At 52.5% G+C, this 21,161-nt stretch overlaps 1 protein-coding gene across 1 annotated transcript in view; it reads left to right on the top strand.

The window, feature by feature from the left end:
- Positions 1-1,738: 1,738 nt before the first annotated feature.
- Positions 1,739-21,161, top strand: part of EVC2 (EvC ciliary complex subunit 2) — a 116,135-nt gene continuing 96,712 nt past the window's right edge. Inside the window, exons 1-7 of the mRNA XM_032855253.1 lie at positions 1,739-1,982; positions 5,055-5,109; positions 7,976-8,142; positions 8,739-8,807; positions 10,611-10,797; positions 15,306-15,415; positions 20,413-20,466. Coding sequence (XP_032711144.1) covers positions 1,782-1,982; positions 5,055-5,109; positions 7,976-8,142; positions 8,739-8,807; positions 10,611-10,797; positions 15,306-15,415; positions 20,413-20,466 — 843 coding nt within the window. The 5' untranslated portion in view covers positions 1,739-1,781. The remainder of the gene's footprint in view (positions 1,983-5,054; positions 5,110-7,975; positions 8,143-8,738; positions 8,808-10,610; positions 10,798-15,305; positions 15,416-20,412; positions 20,467-21,161) is intronic.

The following is a 21,161-nucleotide window of genomic DNA, read 5'->3' as shown; positions in this document are numbered from 1 at the left end:
CAGTGCCAGGCCAGCAAGGAATCAGGCAAGGTCCAGACATCCGGGATCTCATGGGTGTGTGGGGAGATAGACAACCAGATGAATTCAGCATCTGTTCTTTCCTTGAGCAAACATTTACTGAGCAGCTACTAGGTGCTAGCTCTTGTCCTGGGTACTGGGGATACAGCAGTGAACACACATGTATCTTTGAAGCTTAATTCCTTATGAGGGTCAGGGCGGAAGTACCATGGGAATCCACTGCAACAGAGAAGAGGAATTTTGTATCCTTAATCTGGATGTCCATCTCAAGTTTCTAGTTTTTATACTTCATCAACCTTCCAGGTGGGTAAGATGGCAACTAGTATCCAGATTTTCTTCTCATAGAAGTAACGGACAGCTAGAGTGAAGTTGCGCATTCAAGGTCTCACACCCAGGAAATGGGACGGGTATATTAACAGCTGTGTCTGGCTGGCTTCAGGACCCTCTCTTCTACCCCGGGCTGCTTAAATGTTTCCTTCAAAGCACCTCCAAGGCTTCTGGGAATGTGTATGGGACAATAACCTAAAGTTCTTGCTTTTTATGTTGGCTGTTTCTTTGGATACTCAAAATTTAGTTTTAAAAATATAGTGTTTTGGGGGATTACTTTATTATAAAGTTGCTTGGGTATTAAAATCATCTTTTAAATGACTCATGTCAAATAGAACTGATGGTTCCGCAATATGCTAGCATCTAGCCTTTGGCTGTGTCTCACTCCTGGCATTTTGCCAGGACCCCCCCCCCCCCCAGGGCACTGTACCTCTGGTGGGAAGCCTGGGTAATAAATTTTCAGAATCTCAAACCTTACTCCTTTGTCCATGTTGAGTTAGGGAGGGCCTGTCCTTCGAGGGGTTGGAGGGAAAGGGAAGTGACAGGTGCCAGGCTTCCTGGCCTGAGACTGCATGACAGGCTGCCCTCCTTCTCCCCAAGGAGCAAGTCACTGAGGACTCAGGGGAAGCAGGAAGAAGCAGAGAAACTCCTCTACCTGGCCTCCTCCCAGTATCTATCTTCCCCTGCAAGGCACAACCCTACCCCCATGGAGAGTTCAAGCCTCCTGGTTCCAGACACCAAATCCCCTCTCTCTGGTTCCCCAGAGATGTCCCACAGTGGCTGGCCTGACTACCAGTCTGGGTACCTGGGCAAGTCCAGGGGCTCCTCCACATTAGGGGCTCAGGCAGTAAGAGCCCAATGCGACTGAGCTAAATCCAATAGAAAGTCAGAGTGGCCTTTCCCCCTGTCTCAGGATCTGCCGGTCTCCCTCCCAGCTCATCTATGCTGTCCTGTCCTCTCTGGGCTCGCCAGCACTCAGGGCTCTGCCTCTCCAAATGCTTCTCAGTTCTCTAATAAGGGGCTCGTGCGTCTGGAGCAGATTCTGGGTTCAGCTCAGTATGGTGTGTGCATGTGTCAGGGAAGGCTTCCTGAAGGAGGTGGTTCTGAGAACTGGGTAGGCATCAGTGGAGGAGCACTTGGAAGCACTGAAATCTTTGGGAGCAGAGGAGTGACCCCATCTGAATCCGATTTGGGTGGAGCTGAGGCCCCGGGCGGGACTCGAGCAAACTCAAGTGTGGTTTGGTCCCTCCCTCCCACGCCCGCCCCCCTCCCAGCAGCCTCCCCGCCCTCCCAGCCCCAGATGCCGGAGTCCATTCCAGAAAAGTTTCCAGGGTGGCTCGCACTGAGCATGCTCCGCGGCGGGGCGGGCCTGGGGTCCGGAAGCTCCGGCGACTCCGGCTCGCCCGCCACTTTGGAGTCGCTGGTCCGGAGGGGCGATGGGCTCGGCGGGCGCCGCGGGGAGCGCCACGGCGGTGCTCGCCTGGAGCCTCTTGGCCGCCGCCCTGGCGCTGCCCGCTGGGCCCGGGGGCCGACGCTGGCACCCCGCGGGCCCGGATCTCCTCGGGCGCCCCCTCGGCCGGCAGCCCCTCCTGGATCCCCCTGCGGCTCCTGGGGCGGGGCCTGAGCGGACCACGCAGGTAAGGAAGGCCCGCCCCCAGCCTCCTTCTGTAGGACTTTCGTGGCTGAGCTTTGTCTACACTGGCGGCGGGGAGGCCCCTTCGAGTTGGGGAGATTATCGGAGGGAGGGCACGGTCTGAGTAGGATGCCTCGGGTGTTCCTTAGTATTTGGCGCTCAGGCCCGCAAAGTCCCAGGCAAGGTGGAACCCCGCAGGGCTTTGCCAGCCTCCCGGTCGAATCTCGCCCTGAAACCTAAAAGCCCTCTGACCTAGGCCAGGCGCTTCACTTTTTGTGCCTCGGATTCCTGGTCTGTAAGCCTTTGCGGCCTGTTCGCCGCGGGAAGGTGCGAGAGGTAGGCGCGTTTCCATAGACACCTACTTTGCAGAGGTGAGCACGCCCCTAGCCCCCCCCCCCCCACTCCCAGTGTAGGAATTTTTAGAAGAACAGTTGGGATTATCTTGGTTGCTGCATTTATCCACTTCCCATCCGCCCCTCCCTATGTGGCCCCAGATTTGGGAAGGCACAGAGCCTTCCTGTCTCCCTAGATTCCCCTTGCCCTTTCCTCCAAAGCTGGCCTCGAGTTCTGCTTTTGTCTGCAGCCCCCGCCCCAGTCCCCTTGTTCAGTGGCCACCACTTAGCCCCTGGCTTTTGGTGACTTTCTTCTGAGTCTCCTCCACCCCCTAATTTGTGCTCTCCCTCACCCATTTCCCCCTATGGCTGGTGTCCAGGACAGGTGATCTGTCCTTCGTGTACCTATGGCCACTTCCCTCTCCAGCCCTCACCCCCTCACACGGACTTCTGGCAGAGCTAGTCTTTTGTTCCCAGGACTGCCCTGTCCAGTGGCCTCTCCCCTCACAGCCTTGGGGTCCTCCCTGCCCACCCGCAGGGGCTGGCTTCCCTGGCTCTGTTGGTTCTCTCCTGGCAGGTCCCAAGGGGCTTGCTACACTTGCTACAGAGTTGTAATCTTTAAATCTTTAAAGGAGATTCTGTTCATTTTCTGTTATTAGATTTTCACTGGAGAATAGTGAATAATAACCCTGTATCAATTTACTGAGCTTTAAAAAAGTCCCATGACAGAATATTTTCACAAGGTCCTTCCACTTGCTCCTGTCCCATGAGGTGGGATGTGTCTGGCTCATTTTGCAGGGGAGAAAACTTGCCCCCCCCCGCCCCCCAGGCCTGTGCTAGGCTCCCAAGAAGGCCTCCAGGTTCAGAGCCCACTCACCTGTCCTGCTTTGCACTTGCTTTCGTCTCTGAGAAACCAGGGCCAGAACATTCTCGTGGACGCTTGTCCCCAGGCTCTACCGGAAAGTGCCTGAAGATACATGCTTAGTGTAAATTATCATCTGTCCCTTGTTGCAGAGGGGAAACTGAGAGCCAGTTACAGCAATTTCCCACGTTGCCCAAGATGCCTCGTCAGTGCAGGAGCCTCTAGCCACATGTGGTTATTTAAATTTAGACATTTCAGGTGCTTCGTGGCCACGCATGTTAGAGGCTGCTATGTTGCGGACAGCCCAGACTCTGCAGCATTCTCACCGTGGCGGAAAGATCTGTCGGGAGTTTGTTGGCAGGCGAGAAGACCGTGAAGGGTCAAGTGGACAAGAAGCTCTGAGTCAGCCATTCACTTCCGGTGTTCGGGGACGGCTTTCTGGGTGGCGGGCTCTGCTCTGGGTGCTGGGATAGTAGAGAACAAAGCAGGCTGTCTTAAGAAATCTGCCTTCTTGGGGCAAGAGAAGGAAGTAAACAGTGGTGCCAATCTGAGCCGTAGCTGGCAGTGGTTTGGGCTGCAGAGAGAGGTACAGCGGGCAGAGTGGACTGGGAGAGATGGCAGTGAGCGCGCTCTAGTCGCCAGGCAGTGAGCCCGCTCTAGTCGCCAGTGGTCAGGGAGCGTGCTTGGAGGAGGTGACAGGTGAGCTGAGCCTTGAGTGGAAGGAGGGAGGGCAAGGCCATGTCCAGGAGAAGAGCTTTTTCCCGAGTGCTGTGATAGCGAGGCCAGAGGCAGGGTGTGCTTGGTGTGGTCCAGGAGCAGCAAGGAGACCTGGGGGCCCCCGGAGTGAGGGAGTGGGTGGACGACCAGGAGGTTGAAGAGGGGCCAGATCAGGGAAGGCCGCGTGGCTTATGCCCAGGATCCCGGCTGTTTTTCTGAGTAAGGTGGAAGCCATACGGGTTTGGAGCCAGAAGCTGACACACTGTGGCTCATTTTTCTAAAGCACCCCGGTGGCAGGGGTGAGGATAGAGGACGAGGGCAGAAGCGGTTGCAAGAGAAGAGGTGGGTGGGAGACCAGGCCAGGGCGGAGGAGTACTGGACCGGGGTGGTGAATGGTGGGCTGCTAGCTGCGGGTTTCCAATGTATTTTGAAGGTGGAGCCAGTGGGATTTGCTGGGATCAGCTGTGGATTGAGAGAGAGAGAGAGAGAGGCGACCAGGATGAAGCCGAGGACTTGGGCCTGAGCAAGTGGAAGAATAGAGGCACCATTGGCTAATACGCCGAAGCCCTGTGGGGCCATCAGGAAATCTGTTCTGGTCTGGCTGACTTTGGCCAGGAAGACACGTACGGTAGAGAGCTGGACGGGCAAGTCTAGACTGGGGTGAGAGAGTCTAAATAGTCTCTAAAGAGACTTCACTGTTTAGATGAGGGTCTGAGGCTCAGAGAGGCTGAGAGACTTGGCCGAGGACACACAGCAAGGAAATGGTTCCCGCTAGAACCCAGTTCTCCGGACTCCATATCTGGCATCTTATGAGCCTCTCTGTTGGAATTTGCAAGATCTTGGGAATTCAGAGGCTGGGGGACCAGCCAGTGTCGCAGGATTAGTGAGAAGCAGAGCTGGGATTCAAACTCAGGTCTGGGTACATGAAATTTTGACCCTGCAGGGCTGCCTTCCGGGACAGCTTCCCAAAATGCAGTCATGGCTGGGTTGCTGGCCTCTGTGGGAAAGAGGGGATAATCCTGGACTCCTGGTGGGGATGGTTCACTTGGAAACATTTTGTTTCAGATTTCTGGGTAGGAGTGTAGCTCCTCTCCGTGTTTATGAAAATGACTTGTAGACACTTCTCATACGCATGTTCTTCATTAGTGACTTTTGGATTTTTTAGGACTTGCCCCATTTGATTTGGCCCAGTACGGAAAGCTCTGGCTTTAAGACTGCAGGTAAGTTTTTGTTTCATTTCATTTTCCTTCATGGGACCCTAAAGCCACGTCCCTCCCCACCCCCTCCTCCAACTCCCTCACGCCCTGTCCTGCTGTGGTGCCTACCATGGGCAAATGTGGTACGTTGCCCCCTGACCTGCAGAGCAAGGGCAGTGTGTGCACCTCCCACCCCCAGTAGCTGGCTAGAGCTCTCGTGCAGGGATCAAGAGTCAGGGGAAGGTGGCCGGCCCGCATTCTCCCCTGAAGGAGTCCGATGGATGGAATAGGGAATGTGCATATGAGCAGGTGTGTGGGTTTCCTGTGGCTGCTTTCACAAATCACTGTGGACTTCGTGGCTTAAAACAACACAGGTTTCTTCTCTTAGCATTCCAGAGGGCGGGTTGGGAATCAGCGTGGCTGGACTGAAGTCGAGGTGTGGGCACAGCCCATTCCCTCTGGAGCTCTGGGGAGAAGGTTTGCTTCTCTTCCAGCATCCCCAGCCACGCTCCTTGCCTGCCGTGGGTCCTGGTCCCTTGCTCCATCTCAGAGCCAGCATGCCAGCATCTTGCCTCTGGGGGCACATGGCCTTCCTCTCTTCTGCCTGTCAGCTCTCCCTCGGCCTCTTTCTTTAGAAGGACACCTGGGTTTACATTTCTGACCCACCCAGATAATCCAGACAATTTCCTTAAATCAGGGACCTTCATTTAATCCCATTTGGGAAGTCCCCTGTTGTACACAAGGTGACATATTTACCAGTTCCCTGGACTAGGACCTGGGCATCACTCCCCCCACCACACGGGGTGCCAGAAATTGAGCTGAAACTCACCTAAGAAAAGCAGAACTCGCTGCACTTAGAACTGAGCCAGGCAGGCCCAGCCGCTGCTGGTCCAGGGGCTCGGCATGCCAGGGCTGTGCCTTTCTCTTTGCGTCTCAGCTCTGTTTTCCTCTGATTCTCTCATTCCTGGAAGCCCTTTGGGAGCCGCACACCCGATACTTATACAGCGGAAGGCTTCCCCATATCTTGGTGAGAGTTCCAGGGAAGACCAGTGGGCTCAGCCTGAGGCTGGTGCCTATCCTCGAGCCCATCCCCGGGGCTGGGGTGCAGCATTCTGGGTTCTGAGTCCCATTCTGCCTCCTGGGGACCAGGATGGGCTTGGGTCCAGGTTGGCCCTGCTCTGTCTGCATAAACTGAGCAGGACACTTCCTAAGGAGAGGAAGGGCCTTGGTGCAAAACCGTCTTTCCATCCAGAGTCTCCTTGGCACAGATTGTGAATACACCTTCCTCGGGGATCTTGTTTTTTACAGATCTCACTTACTGGGGAGTTAAAAAGTATTTCCTGTGTCTTTTGTTACCCTCTACAGACTTCACATTTTACAAAATTCAGTGTTTTCTCTTGAGTACTGTAAGTTGAGGTGATTTCATTGCATTCCTAGAGACCTCTTATTCGTCAACAGGCAAACTCCTTGGGGAAAGGGAGCCCGACTATTACTCTGTGATTGTATTAAGAGCAGGGGCAGAGTGGCAAGGCCACTAGGAGAGGCTTCAGGGAAGGCTTCCTGGAGGAGGGGCTCCTCAGTACAGTCCTGAGAACTGACAATCTAGCAGGTCCAGGGGATGGAAGGAGAGGCTTCCAGGCATGTGACAGCCACAGGCAGAAGAGTGAGGGTGTAACCAAAGAATTGCACAGATGGTACAGACGGGCCCACTTGCTGGTGGCAAGAATGGGGAGGCCACTGGCTGGTGACCTGCTGGGTGGTAATAGTCACTTCATAGCATGAATTTCTTCTGTACTGTCTGTCAACACCTGCCCTCATTCAAGTCTTCATGAGAGCTTGTGGCTGGGCCTTTGAGGACCAGGGGGCATAAGCAGGTGCACCAGAGATAAAGCCCAGTATGGCCTTAAGGGTTTATATCCAGCAGATCTGCAAAGAAAGCATGTCCCTTAGCCTGAGGGGCAGGGTGAGGGTCCAGAAACAGATGTCACATCTCCCTGGCACCCATGGGATTTACTCAGACACTCCCGACTGAGTCAGCAGCTGGCCTGCGAAAGTGCCCACTTGCTTCCATGGCGAGTCCCCCGTGCTCACTTAGATCCCCGTTCCAACGTCATAACCCTGACCTGACTCAACCACAGACACTATAAGGCATGAGATTTTAATGTTATCCAGGATCCAGTTCTACATCTTTTTTTTTTTTTTCTTCAAGTTTTTCTTTCTTCCTATGTGGATTCTGAAATTGTAAAAGTTTTCGGAAGCACTTACAAAGATCTTGTTATCAATAACACCCTAAGAACGACTGAAAAATAAAGTCATTCTTTTTTTTTTTTTTAAGATTTTATTTATGTATTTGACAGACAGAGATCACAAGTAGGCAGAGAGGTAGGCAGAGAGAGAGAGAGGAGGAAGCAGGCTCCCCGCTGAGCAGAGAGCCGGATGCGGGGCTCGATCCCAGGACCCCGAGATCATGACCCGAGCCAAAGGCAGAGGCTTAACCCACTGAGCCACCCAGGCGCCCCCAAAATAAAGTCATTCTTAATCAAATCCCAGTTTGCATCTGGGTAGCATCTCCCAGGCATCTCTCCCACTGGCTGGTCTAATTCAGTAGATCTGGGAGGGAATGTGCATTGTAGCCTGCGATACACTCTTTGAGAAGCATTCTCTTTAGGCTTCATAGCCCACCTCCCTCCCCACTGCAAGGGGATCACATCTTACACACCTCATTTTCCTGGCAAAGAGACGAGCATTCATTTCTTGATTCATTCACTTACCCAGTTTCAGCAAACACCCTCCAGGGGCCTTCCTCATGCATGTGGTCCACGTCCTGAGTTCACCCCCACGTCTTACTGCCTCCTGCATTCTGTCACGCACGCGCTTCACTGTTTTGCAGTGGGAGCACCGTTTGGAAGGAAATCCAGCGGGAGAAGTGAAGTCTTTAATCCCCTCCCGACTTTGGCACCCTCCAGAGGGCCAAGGACTCAGTCTGTGCTTGCTTTCACACCCTCGTGGCCCAAGAAGACTCTGTTTAAAAGAGAGTCTCCTGTAACACACCGCCTGGTAAGTCCCACGTTTGGTCCTTTAATGGAATTAGAAGTTGGAAAGAAACTAGTTTGGGGCCCCCTGAGTAGCAGATGCCACGGGCTTGCGTTCTTCAGACAAGCTTATTCCTTCGAAACAGAAGGATCTAGTATTGGAGGTGAAGAGGGGGTGTGAATCTGAGCGGTGGGAGGCGGGTTCTGAAGCAGGGCTCCCGGTTCTGCTTTAATGGGCTCGCTTTGCCGCCGGCGGTATAAACACGTGCTGCATTCCTCTCGCCTGAGCATCAGACCCGGTGTTTGGTGTTCCCATGACGGGGGTATTGTTCACATGAGCCCCCTGGACTAGGGGAGAGCTCCAGTGTGACCACACGCCCACGTTCTTCCCTCCTCAGGGGCTAAAGTTCCAATCCTTTAAATGATTTCTTAAAAAAGTTTTCAAGATTACCTAAGGCAGTTATTAGACTACAGAAGTCAATCTCTATCCTTCCTTTCAAAATTCATCTTGTTACATGTATTTCCTTATTTTTAGTTTGTTTTTAACATCTTGTACTTTCATGAAACACGTATAGTATGCAGCGGTTTTCATGTTCTAATTGTTTCTGTATTTTATTGTAGTTCAGAGACATCTCAAGAGATGTTCCAGGGACTGCTGAGGACGGAGTGATTTTTCAGAAGTGTGCCGTGGTAGGTGTTCATAGGTGGTTCATAGTGGAAGAGAAAATAGTTGGATTTTGACCAAATCGTGTCTGGGTAGAGTTATGTATATGAGGAGTGCAAGTCATGGGGCTGTCTACCTGTGTCTGGACACACGAGGGATAAAGTACTGTACAGGGGATTTTCTGTTTCATATCATGGCACCAGAATCAAGAGTTTTGGTAACAATTAAACTCCTGTTTGTGAAAATGCACTGTGGTCATTTAGAAGGGGAAGGAAAGAATGATGTATTTTCTTTCAGGTTTTAACATTGATATGGTGCTTGGTGGTATAAAAATTTTATTCAGTGTTTTTAAAGTCTTGGATCTTTACTGATCCCCGTGAGGTGGCATTTCACATTATTGCTGTGTTGGAGGTCCCCAGGACCACCCTCCCTCGGGCTCCGTGCTTTACTGGAAGGACTCACATAACCCAGGAAGCCGTTAGACTCACAGTTATAGTTACAATTTTTTACAGCAGAAGCGTGCAGATTCAAGTCAGCAAAATGAAAGGCACATAGGATGGGGTTGTGAGATCAGGCACAAGCTTCCCACTGTCCTTTCCTGGTGGAATCCTGCGGCCGGCATTTCGTTTCCCAAAGCAGTGATGTGTGACGTCCTATGCCAAGTATTGTCCCCCAGAGACACTCGCCTGAGCTTCGATGTCCAGGGGTTTTAATGCAGGTCCCTCACGGAGATAGGCAGTGCCTGTGTGGCTGACTTTGGTAACTGGTTTCTAGCCGCTCCAGAGGTCCCCTTGACACAGCTTGGCTCAAGACCCCCACCTCTAGTCGCACCGGTTAGCACACCAATCACAGCCAGCGGAGGCCCGAGGCCCCAGGTATATAAAGGTGCTCTTCTCAGGCAGGATGGTCCAAGTGCTTTACAGGTCAACCTCCCAGGAGCTGGTCAGGAGTCAGTCCTTTCCTCTGGGTGGGTGGGGTCTGGGTGGTCCACGCCTACGGAGTTAGCCCTCTGCTGTATGAGCCTCAATTTATCTCAGGCCTTCAGCTGTCCTGTTCCCCTTCCTGGATAGAGTTGGTGCTACCAGATTTTCGTGCATCCTCCTGGAGCTGTTTCTGTTGTCTGCATGCGTGTGTGTGTGTGTGCGCGCGTGTGTGTGTATCTGCATATACAGACCTTGCTTCCCTCCTTCCCCAGCTTCTGTGTCTGTTCCAGCAGGGCTGGGAGAAGCGGGGCAGGGGTGTTGGGAAGAGCTTTGAGGGTGGGAATGGGGCAAGGTTGCAGAGCCCAGGCTGGGAGCCAAGCTGCTGGGGCCACCGGACAACTTCCAGAAGCCGAGCTGTTCAAATCCATGACCAAGCAGAGCCCGCCTGGGGGAGACTGGCCAGAAGGATGGAGACCTGCCAGCTCGCTCCATCCTGGAGGTCAGATGGCAGCCAGACGCCCTGGGCGGGGCTCTGGGACATGGCTGAGCCTTCAAAATGATGGAGCCATTATTTGCTCTTTCTTGGTGATGCCAGTGGTTACCATCTCCCCAACCTGACTTTGGCTCTGTGCTTCTAGTATTTCTTTCTGTTTCCGTGTAGGAACAATTTCACTGCATTTCAGGGTTCCTATGACTTTGAAAGAGTCACCAAACAATAGCTTAGCAGGAGTGAGTCAGAACATAACCTGGGGCCTTTGAAATCAGACCCAATAAGTTCTCCAGCCCCTGGGAGACTGTTTTGCCCTCCCTCTGCCTGAGGACGGGTCGTATGCAGGTTGAGCTGGGGGTCACATGAGGAGGTGGGACTTGCCAGCAGAGCTGCCCTCTTGTCATCTCCTGTCCCAGGTGTCCGGGCAGAGCGAACTGCAGACAGCTCAGGTGAGACTGCTCATAGATAACACCAGGACCCCTGCGGCCACCAACCTCTCCGATCTGCTCCTATTCGACAACATCACTGGCCTCTCCGTTAGGGGGTCAACGGGAAACCAGACCATGCCGGGATTCCAGGCTTTCAGGAAGAAGTTTCTGCAAGGTAATAGTGGCGAGTATGAAGTCAGGGAGGGAAGGTGAACCTACAGACGCTGTTGGAGTGTGTGATGTGCAACAGGAGTGTTCTTCAACATGTGACGTGTTCACACACGATGGATTTGACGATAGGGTATTGAAAAAGGAGACCAGCACTCAATATCCACACCCGAAAAGCTGGATTTGTTACTGAGGTTAGAGAGAGGCCAGATTTGGGGGAGGAGTTGTTAAGAAATAGGTATTTTTAGTATTTTTATTAGTGTATCAATTTTTATTATGAAGAATTCCAGACATAATGAAACAGAGTTTATAGCCAAACTCTGTCCACCACCAGACCAGATTTCTCATCCCTCAGTGAAATGCAGAGCTTGTCTGTGGGGGGTGCTGCTCGAGGTGGGAGTGGTTTGACACTGGCCCTGGAAGCATGCGCGTGAGACCTTCGTGCGTGTTCTCGAGTGTTCCCTGGAGTACCTCCGCACCGAGGGGCTAGCATTCTGAGCGCTATCGTACCCGGTTGGCTTTGGAGCCATGTGTCCTGAAGCAAGCTGTCATTGGTTAATGAAGCAGATTTCAACAAATTCTGGGATTCGTTGTTACCATGACCTCAGGACTGTCCATTTTCTTGGGAGGGTGAGACTTCTTTAACTCCAAGTCCCTGTCTCATTGACAGAGGAACAGACCACATGACCCTCGTGCTGTCGTGGATACTCTCACTTGCTCAGGACTGACTTCTCCGTGGAGCCCACGTAGCTCACCAGTCAGGCCACGCTTTCCCTCTGAGCCTAGATAGGGCCTTGGAGTCCTGCTTGACCACATCCTCTTGACAGAAGCTACCAGGTTGGCCCACAGGCAGCCACCTACCTCTTTGCCGGCGGTGGTTTAAGCAACATCGTAAAAACTGCTAGGATATGTCCCAGCCAAGAGATCCTCAGGGCTTTCCCTCAAAGATGGAAAAATAACCATCCCCCATCCCCCCCCACTGCATCCTGAAGTGAGTGAGCAGAGCACACACTCCATCTCGAATGGACCTTAATGTTAATCCTCACTTGGCCACTTTGGAGCTGGTCACCTCTGGAAATTACTGAGTTTTCCTGAACTTGGGATGTGACGTGTGACTGTCAGGACCTCGTAGAGTCATGGCAGAGACTGAGCAAGGCCATGTGCCCCAGCTCTGCCCGGGGCCCTCCCCACGCTCTTCCAGCCCCTGGTCCAGCAGGCCTGCCTCTCTCCTCTCATAGCCCCAGTGGCTCCCAGTGTCTGCGCTCCTGCCACACAGACCACACTTGTCACTCTCCCCTGCCCATCGGTATCTGCTCAGGCCCTGGTGTCTTCCTGGGAGGCCCCCCTCCCCTGCTCCTCACTTCCCTGCCTTCCTGCACGTCACCTGCCCGGGGCCTAGGGTCAACGCTGCATGCCAAGCCCTACCAACCCCAAGCTTTGTGCCCGCTGCACATCCCAGAGTGTCAGCCTCTTCTCTGTCCCACAGGGATGGTGACAGTGACAGTTTCAGGATGGGACTGTAAGGAGAAGGGAGTTGTTTCACGGAAGGCCTGACCCAAGAAGTGGGCCCCATATCAGTAGTAGTGATCTTGTGGAATGGTTTTGTGTATGTGTGTGTGTGTGTCTTGTATGGAGCACAGGTGATGGCTCTGTGGGGGAAGTGGTGTCCTGTTCATTCCCCAGCGGAGCAGGTGCAGGGCACCTCCTCAGCCTCTGCCTCCTGCTCTGGGCATCACAGGCTATGAGGTCTCCTCCGTCCACCTCAGGGCTCCCTGTGGGGCCGGGGGTCTGGCGCACAGGCTGTGAGGGTGACAAGCCACTGCATCAGGTAAGGTGCGAGCACAGGACCTTCACTGTGGAATCATCTCAGTTGTTTTCAAAGACATCACGCTGTCTTTGTGAGTTTCACGATCTATCATTGCATGAAAATACAGGTGTTCACTTCTCTTCTCCTTTACTTTTTTTTTTTTTTTTGAGGTCTCCACGTGTTGAGAAATGAAGCACGTGACAGCATTTGAGGGCTACAGTCTGACCCGTGTTACAGGTGGAGAAAGAGCAGGAGGACAGGCTTACGCTGATCAGGCAGCCCTAGTCTCTGACCCACAGAGCAGGATGGGCTTTGTCCCCCACTGGCCATTGCTGGCTGGCACCCTGAGCCAGCAGCCCACTCCCGTGGGCCAGTCCCTCCCATCATCAGGTGGAGTGCGCTGCCCGGTGAGGAGCGCTGGGAAGAAGCCCACCTTATCTCAGGCAGGGCGCCCGTGCTTGCGGACTGAAACGTCAGGGGTGTGTGGTGAGCCTGAGCTTCTGCCTTGGACCTCATGTGTTGTTCTCCACACTCCTGGGGCTTCTCACGAATCTGCAGATCAGTTCTGGTCCCCTGGGGAAGGAGATCAGCCTTGGTCAGGACTCAGGACAGCCCTGTTCCCCCAAACCACTCAGCCTTCACCCCTGTGTCTGTCCCTTGGGGACTGCTGGTGGGTAGAAGAGGTGGTTTTTCTGTCCTGTGAAGGTTTTGACTCAGAGATTGCATTACCCGATAACTCAAAGGGTACACTGCATCCAAGGCTGAGAATTCTCCGATTTTGACACCATTCAGTCAAGTCTTGCCCCACTAGTCAACAAGGCGTGTGTCAACCAGGTGGGTCACAAGATTTGCAGGGCCCTTAGGGGCCAACACTGAGTTCATTTGCATAAAGGTCTTCCAGCAGTGACCTGCCATCACCTCCCTTTTGCAAATTCTCAGGGAGAAATGAAAACCCTAGGAAATAATTCCCTGCAAGTAGGAACCCAAGTATATTCAAGTCCAAAAGGAATCAACATGTTTGCCCTTGTAAGTTTGAAGTCAAAAGTCCAACATACTCAAATTAATATGCCCTCTTCTTAATATTTTATTCTGTCCACTTCCTCCCCCCACCCTGAGATTTGTAACTGTCCAGAAGGAGTTGGGGTCCCTTCAGCGGCATCCTGGGTCTGTCCCTACAGTGGAAGACAACTGGCAATAAGAAGGAATGAATTACAGATTCACACACGACATAGAGGAACCTCAGAAAACATCTGCTCGGTGAAAGATATCAAAGACAACACATATTACATGATTCTATTTCTAGGAGATGTCCAAAAAGAACAAATTATTACCCTCCCCCGACCCCCCCAAAACCAGATTAGTGGTTGCCTAGGCCTTGGCGTGGCAGGGGAGAGTGACTGCCTTTCTTGTTCGGGTGATGGAAATGTTCTGAAATCAGACTGCGGTGTGCTCAAAAACCTCTCAATACACAAAATCCCTCGAAGTGCACACTTAGAATGGATGGACTGAGTGATGTGTATGTTTTATTTCAAAGCTGTTAAAAAAAATAAGGAAATATCACAAGCTCAGCCCTACCACTGCCCAGTGCAGACAAGAAGCCAGTGTCCCACTATTGCCAGGTGCAGCCATGTCCCCAGACCCCGCCTTCTGCGCTTCCACACGCGGTGGCTGAGGTGAGAGGGTATTGTCAGAACCGCAACAGAGATGGTCTTTCCGGTGTTAGTTTACAAAGTGTCTTGGGCTCTGCTGGGTGCCCAGAGCCCAGGAGAACGTTCGTCCACTCCATGGGAAGTGTCCGCTGTTGGGACTTAAGGTGGGCAGGACCCGTCTCCAACATCAGTTGCGAGTTCCCTCCAGGAAGCGGGGCTGAGAATGTGCGGCCTCCCGCAAAGCTAGAAACCTGCAGTGGTGGCCCCTCCACACCCCTCCACATCTGGGGTTCCTCTCTTTCCCAGCTGTTCGTTCACCTTGGGGTCTGAGGGTGGACCCTGTCTGGGAGCAGAGCTGCCTTCTCCAGAGATCCTGGATGTTCGGTTCTGACTTCTTACCAAGGAGAGCTTTGAGCCAGGGAAGCTTTCCCTTAAATACAGACGATTAATTTTTGTAATGAAGCCGTCGAGGGCCAGCTAGAGACCAGTGGGCCAAGGGGACCCCACATGAATCCACAGTGCTGGGTCCTGCCTCCTGGCGCCCCTTACCATTCTCACAGAACCAGCCGCTCAGGTCAAAGTAGGGCTTCATGTCCATCTGTCCACCGAGGCCCACAAGTCTGATCTAAGGCTCTTCTCCTTAGTTGTGTGAACAGAATTTTGGAGAATAAATAGAGATCCTTGCCTAGATTCCAAAGAAAACAGAAAGGTTCTGGATTTCCCAAGTGTGGGAGTTAATGATATCCTGGATCAGGAATACTGACCCGCCAAGTCCCGGGCAGTGCTGGATGGGCCGGAGGCGCAGCCAGAGAAGACAGCCCGGGGGCAGCAGGGGGCCCTAACTGGCTCCTTATACTTGCTGACAGCCTCTTCCAGGTGAAGAAGAGGGACCCCATGAGTGGGCACGCACAAATCTCTGTCCGCATCGTGGGCACCCGAGACCTGAGCGGCACTCTTGCTGGCCATGTCGTCTGTGGTGGCAGACTCCTTTGACCTGGGTCTTGTCTGGGGTCTGGCGGAAGGGCCCTCTTGACTCACATGTGCATTCTCTCTGAGCAGTGGGAGACTCCTTCTTGGTCAGCTACACAGCTTCCATCAAGGCTGGAGAAGTGGGGAACGGAGAGGTCCTGATGCTTCCTGCCCAGCTCACCTTTCAGAACTCAGCACAGGTATGTCCTCCTTACTCTGCTTCTAGAAGCCTTGATACTTAGACCACTATCTCTTAGCTTCTCTCTTCCTTTCCTCCCTCCCTCTCTCCTTCCTTACATCTTCCCTTCCTTTCTCCTTCCTTCCTTCCTTCCCTCCTTCCTTCCTTCATTGATACTGAATTCTAGATAACTGGGTGGGCCCCGGAATCTCACACATTTTGCTGTGAACTTGGCTCCCTTAGCATCTCAGTGGGACCTCTAGTAATGCCTTAACTCCTGTGGGTCTGACATAAAATTATCATAAAAATGTCAGTAGATTTAAGTTCTTTTTTTAGTGCCTTGCTTGTCATAAGCACTCAACCCGTAGTTTCTGTTTGTATGAGGTCACTAGGAGCTACCCTGACGAAGTTCCACAGCCTAGAAATGTATGTTTTCATGATCCTGGAGGCTGGGAGTCTGAGATCAAGGTGTGAGCAGGGCTGGTCTTCCTGAGGCCTCCCTCCTTGGCATGCGGATGGCATCTTCTCCCCGTGTCCTCATGTGGGCATCCCTCTGTATGTGTCTGTGTCCTGATCCCCTCTTCTTACAAGGACCCCTGTCAGATTGCATCAGGGCCCCCCTAATGGCCTCATTTGATGTTACTCACCTCTGTTAAGTCCCCACCTCCAGATACCATCGCGCTATGAGGTGCTGGGGGCCAGGCTTCAGCATATGGATTCTGCGGGAACACAATTCAGCCTGTAACAAAATTACTGTTTGTATCTTCGTTCACCCTTTAATCTGTGCATGCGTCAAATGTGGTTCATTGCGTGTCCTGCCGGGCACCGTTCACATCTTGGGGATGCAGGAGCAGTTTCTGTCCTTGTCCTCAAGTTGCTCATGCTCTAGCTACTTTGGTCATTTTGTTCTGACTTTGGCCTCTGGAGGAAGTACCTTTCGCTCAGTGGGGAAAGTGAGGCTCAGAGCACGACTGCCCTGGTCTCAGGACAGAATCCTAATCGGACCACACAGCTGCGAGCTCCTTCCACCCAAGTCTCAAGGATCTGTGTGTGGCATTGCTGCCACAATAAGAGAGAGAAAAAAAATACTAGATAAAACGAGATAAAAAGGGGGATTCCAAAAACGTAAAGACTAGATACAAGGAAACTATTAAACTGTCAGAAGAGACCAATGTCTCGGAAAATAATTAGATACAAAGTCAGGAACAGAGAACAAAGGATACAAAAATAGAGATAAAATCACCCAGAAGAAATACCGTCCCAATTTCGGAGGACACAAACCAAGCGAGTTAAAATCAGAAGGGGAGAAGGCAACAGTCAGAAACCAAGGGTAGAAACTCAGAACTTCAACAAAACCAAAGCCTCCACCTCCTCCTGACAGAGCATTAGGACTTCAAGATCCTGAAAGCACCTGGGGAAGGCGGGTGTGCGCGATAGAGGGAGGATGGTGGGGGGGATGAAGGGAGGGTGGGGGGGATGGAGGTGGGATGGAGGTGAGGCACGAAGGGGCTCCTCAATCACTACAGGACCCCTCATCTGTTCCTTTGCTTGGGGTCTCACCTGTCTGTTATACTGACTTTATTTCCCTAGGAAACCCCCATCCCCATTAGCCCCACGAGACCAGGGACCTCATCTTTCCTATTGACACCTGCATTCTCCGTGCCAAAAGTAGAGCCATGCACAGTCAATGCTCCGTAAATATTTGCTGAATAGATAAATGAACAAGTCCGCAAACTAAGGAATCTTGGGCAAGGTTTAGTTTTTGATTTCTCTGAAGCTCAGGTTTCTCATCTACATAAGGGAGATGTTTTTGGCAATGTCTCCAGTCTTCCGTGGGGGGTACATGAGATGTGTCTGTGCGCAATGGCCAACAATTTCCTACTCCTTCCAAACCGTCAGGGGCTCTCTGGGCAGTTCTGCAGGTGGAGCGTGAACAGCACACCTGCCTCCTGAAGATTCCTGAGTTCCAAGCTTCACTGGCCTGCGTTCTGGGCTTCTGCTTGCCGGCTCTGGTCGACCAGCAGCACGGCACCGACCTGGCTCCTGCCAGAGAGATGAGTTCTGGGAGGCCAGTACTTGCTGAGTGATTACATGCTGGAAGTTGACAAGGAGCTCCTGTACTTTGTTCTCAAGTTGTTTCATCTGTTTGGACTTGACTGTCGCTTGGGTGACCGCGAAGCTTTTCTCCATGACCTGTAGAAGATCAAGTGTATCTGGGGCTGAAAATGACCCAAGGCTGAGTCTGCACATGAGAACAATGATTTGCGCTGCTTGTCATTCAGTCCCAAGATGTCTTAAATGACAAAAGAGAAAACAGTAACAGATTTAATCAGGTGCGAGCCCGATGGGATGGAATCCTGGCCATAGAGAGGAGGTAAGGTCTGACAAGGCCGCGCCTAGAAACCACTGCCCAGCTGAGTTTCAGAAGCAGTGCCAATTCTTTGGGCTTCACTGTCCCCACCCCAACAACAAGAGGAGTGGGAAGATTCTCCCCCGATCTCTTCTCTTCCTGGCGTTTTAGAATTGCGTGAGCATAGCAGAGGAGAGGGGAGGAGTCCCCACCCTCCCCACCCCGCCCACCTCAGGCTGTGGTCCGGAAGCACAGATCCTCCTGATGTGTGGTCTGAATGACAATAGCAACTTCAGACAATGTCACCGTCCCTTTGCCCTTCATCTCACTTGGTCTCGTCACCAGGCGTTTTGTCTCGCAGATCTTCACAGAGGGATGAGTGAGAGACCGTGTTCCCACAGCTTTTATCATGGAGCATTGTTAAAATCGTTCTGTTTTATTGTTGGTTATTGCCGTCAGTCTCTTACTGTGCCTAACTCATCAGTTAAACGAGATGTATGTATGGGAAAGAATGGTGTGTCTAAGGTTGGGGACTGACCGTGGTTTCACATGCATCCGCGGGGGATCCGGGAACGGACCCCCAGCAGGTGAGGGTGGTGAAAGGGTCCGTAGACAAAAGGACGAGACTGATACAAAGCGAAGGTCAAGCAAAGCTTTATTTCGCGCCAAGCATCAAGAATCAAACTGACCGGCCAGGGCCGTCTCTTGCAAAGAGGCGACCCCTCCCAGTCTCACAGACTAACTTATATAGAGTAAAGGCCATGTGGTTGAGCCTGGCCACACACAGGTGGCCAACTGAATTACATTCTACCCCATGATAGTCATCTAATTTAGCCTATGACCTTGGCTAGAATTGGCGCCTTTGTCTTGTGCCCAAAAGGCGGGGGCTCACGCTCCCTGGCGGGTAATACGTGCGCTTTCCCTTGATTGGACGTTTCCATCTGGCCGGACACGTCCTTGAATCTGGACTCCGTTATCGGGGGCTATTTGGCCGTATTTCGCCAATTCTGTTTCTAAGCGCTTTTCTCTTGGGGGGAGGGGCAGGTTCAATCTAAGTTTACTGCATAAACAACAAAATGGCTCACTCTGGCTCAGTAGGCCCTTACAGGTGGGGACGGCTGTCGTTCACGCTCACGAATCGTCTAGTCGGAGGTGGTTCCGTCAGATGTGCGTTGTGTCTGGATCTGGAAGCTGCTTTCTCAAACGTGCCTGTGTACCCCAGATTCATACAGGATTGGATAAAACAGGCCCTACGCGATGGATGGTCGAGAGGGAAAGCCCCAGAGCCATTTCCAGTTTCTTGCACTATATTATGAAATGTCCTGCCTGCCTCACACACGCATCCCTGGATCTCGCTGGGCCGGCGTTTTCTGACTTCAGGCCATGATCTCAAACGTGTTTCTCAAGCCTTGAAATTTCTGTAGGAAGCACAGGGATGAGGACTTACATTTTGTGAGGAGATGAAGTCAAGCATCATAACATACTTACAGATTCTCTCTGCTTAGACGTTGGATGTCAGAAAACACACGGAGGAGGGGCCCAGAGGGAGAGAAGGGAATCGAACAATGTGATCGAATGTGGGCTTCTGAATGCAGCCTCAGGCTGCCGGGTCCGCAGCCCTGAAACTCACAGGCTATCGTGAATATCCCCAAACAGATTCAATCCAGGAATGGGAAGGGACAGGTGATTGTTTCATATGTGTCTTTTCTTTAAAGACTCATATTTTAAAAAATTCCCTTTTTCCCCGAAACAAGGACCTTGCAGTGTTTTTAATGTCCTTTCTGAGCCTCCGCTAGGGTGTCCTGCTGGCCCGTGATGGGTTTGGGCTGCCCCAGTGCTGCTATGGTAACTGTGGGGCTCAGGTTGGGGCTGCATCTTGGCTGGACCGCAGCCGGGATGGAATGAGCAGGGGTTGCCTCACTCACTGGACATCATGCCCCAAGCCTCTAGGCCGGGTTATACACCCAGACCGCACCACCACCGCCATCACCGACCACAGCCAACACCAGCAATACTTTCGGCACACTGCCAGACTCTAGATTAGCTAATTTAATCCTCACAGCAACCGTACCGAGTTGAATAGGATTCCCGTTTTATAGATGGGAAAACGGAGGCACAGAGAAGTCAATGCCTTGCCTGCGGTCAGGCTGCTGGTGAGCAACGGGGCCAGGTGCGAGCCCAGGCAGCTGGCTCTGACTACTGCCCTGTACTGCCTCTCAGTTTCAAGATCTTCCACCTGCATCCCCCCGACAAAGTGTGTTCTCTTGGTGCGTCTTCTCAGATACTGCACGCATGGACAGATAGCTGGCCTGACAGCTTCCTTCCTGAGCTTTGGCATGGGTCCTCAGCCCCCATCCAGCCTGAACCCACCCCCTGGTGTTTTACCAGCGGGCCCACGGCCTGTGCTTTCTTGCCAGTTAGGGAAACTGGTGTTCCATTCATACAAGCATCCGGGAGAGAAGGACACCCTGCAGATCCACAGACCTTTCCACCTGGAGGGACTTTCAGATCCTCACAAGCCCCGGCCCCCAATAGTCAAGGGCCTCCTATGGCTCCAGTCATGGCCAGTTGCAAATACAGCAAATGATACCTTCTGTGTCAGGCTCCAACAACTGTTGACGAAAGTGTTTTCTTTTCTCTCTCTCTCTTTCTCTCTTTTTTTTTTCTAGAACAGAACCCAGCTAAAAGCCCTTTTCACCATAACAGTTGAAGAAAAGATAAAGGTAAGAGCAACGGCTTGAGCCCCCAGACGCCCCTCAGTGTGCCTTTTCCTGCCTCTGGTGTGTTGGTGTCTGTCTGTCCTCACGGCCAAGGGGAGGGGGTGGCTGCTGGCCTTGGTAGCCCAGACGACCATGCAGTGTGGGGTCCCCCAGTGTGGCCGGAGGCTGTCGGACTCGTTCCCTGGATGGCCCGTCTGTCTGGGCAAGGTGTCCTCACCTTGTAACCACATTTCACATTGTTTCAGCATCTGCTGGGGCCAGACATTAAGCAGTTGACATGCACTGAATTGTGTGGTCTTCATCACAATCCTGGGGCGTAGATTCTATGTTAAAATCACCCTCATTTCATAGATGGGGAAATCGAGGCACACGTTGGCCAAGTAATTTGCCCAAGATCGCCTGGCTAGCATGAGGGTTCCTAGGACCATTCCCAGGCTCTGTGATTCACTGGGAGGACACACAGGATTCCATCCATAGTCATACTCATGGCTGATTTATTACCGAGAAGGATCCAGAGTCCAATCAGCAAAGGGCAGAGGTGCACGGGGCGAAATCTGGAGGATGCCGGGCACCAGCTTCCAGAGTTGTCTCCTGGTGGAGTCCCACGGGAAGCACGGAGTTGTCGAGAATGAGTGTGACAGCCCAGCTCATCAGAGACCAGCACCAGGACTTTCTTTGGGGGCTGGGCACATGGCATC

The sequence above is a fragment of the Lontra canadensis genome, unplaced genomic scaffold, assembly GCF_010015895.1.
Source record: "Lontra canadensis isolate GAN:19392208 unplaced genomic scaffold, GSC_riverotter_1.0 scaffold1, whole genome shotgun sequence".
NCBI lineage: Eukaryota > Metazoa > Chordata > Mammalia > Carnivora > Mustelidae > Lontra > Lontra canadensis.
Note: the sequence above shows the minus strand (reverse complement) of the source record. Positions and strands in the feature narration are given on the sequence as shown.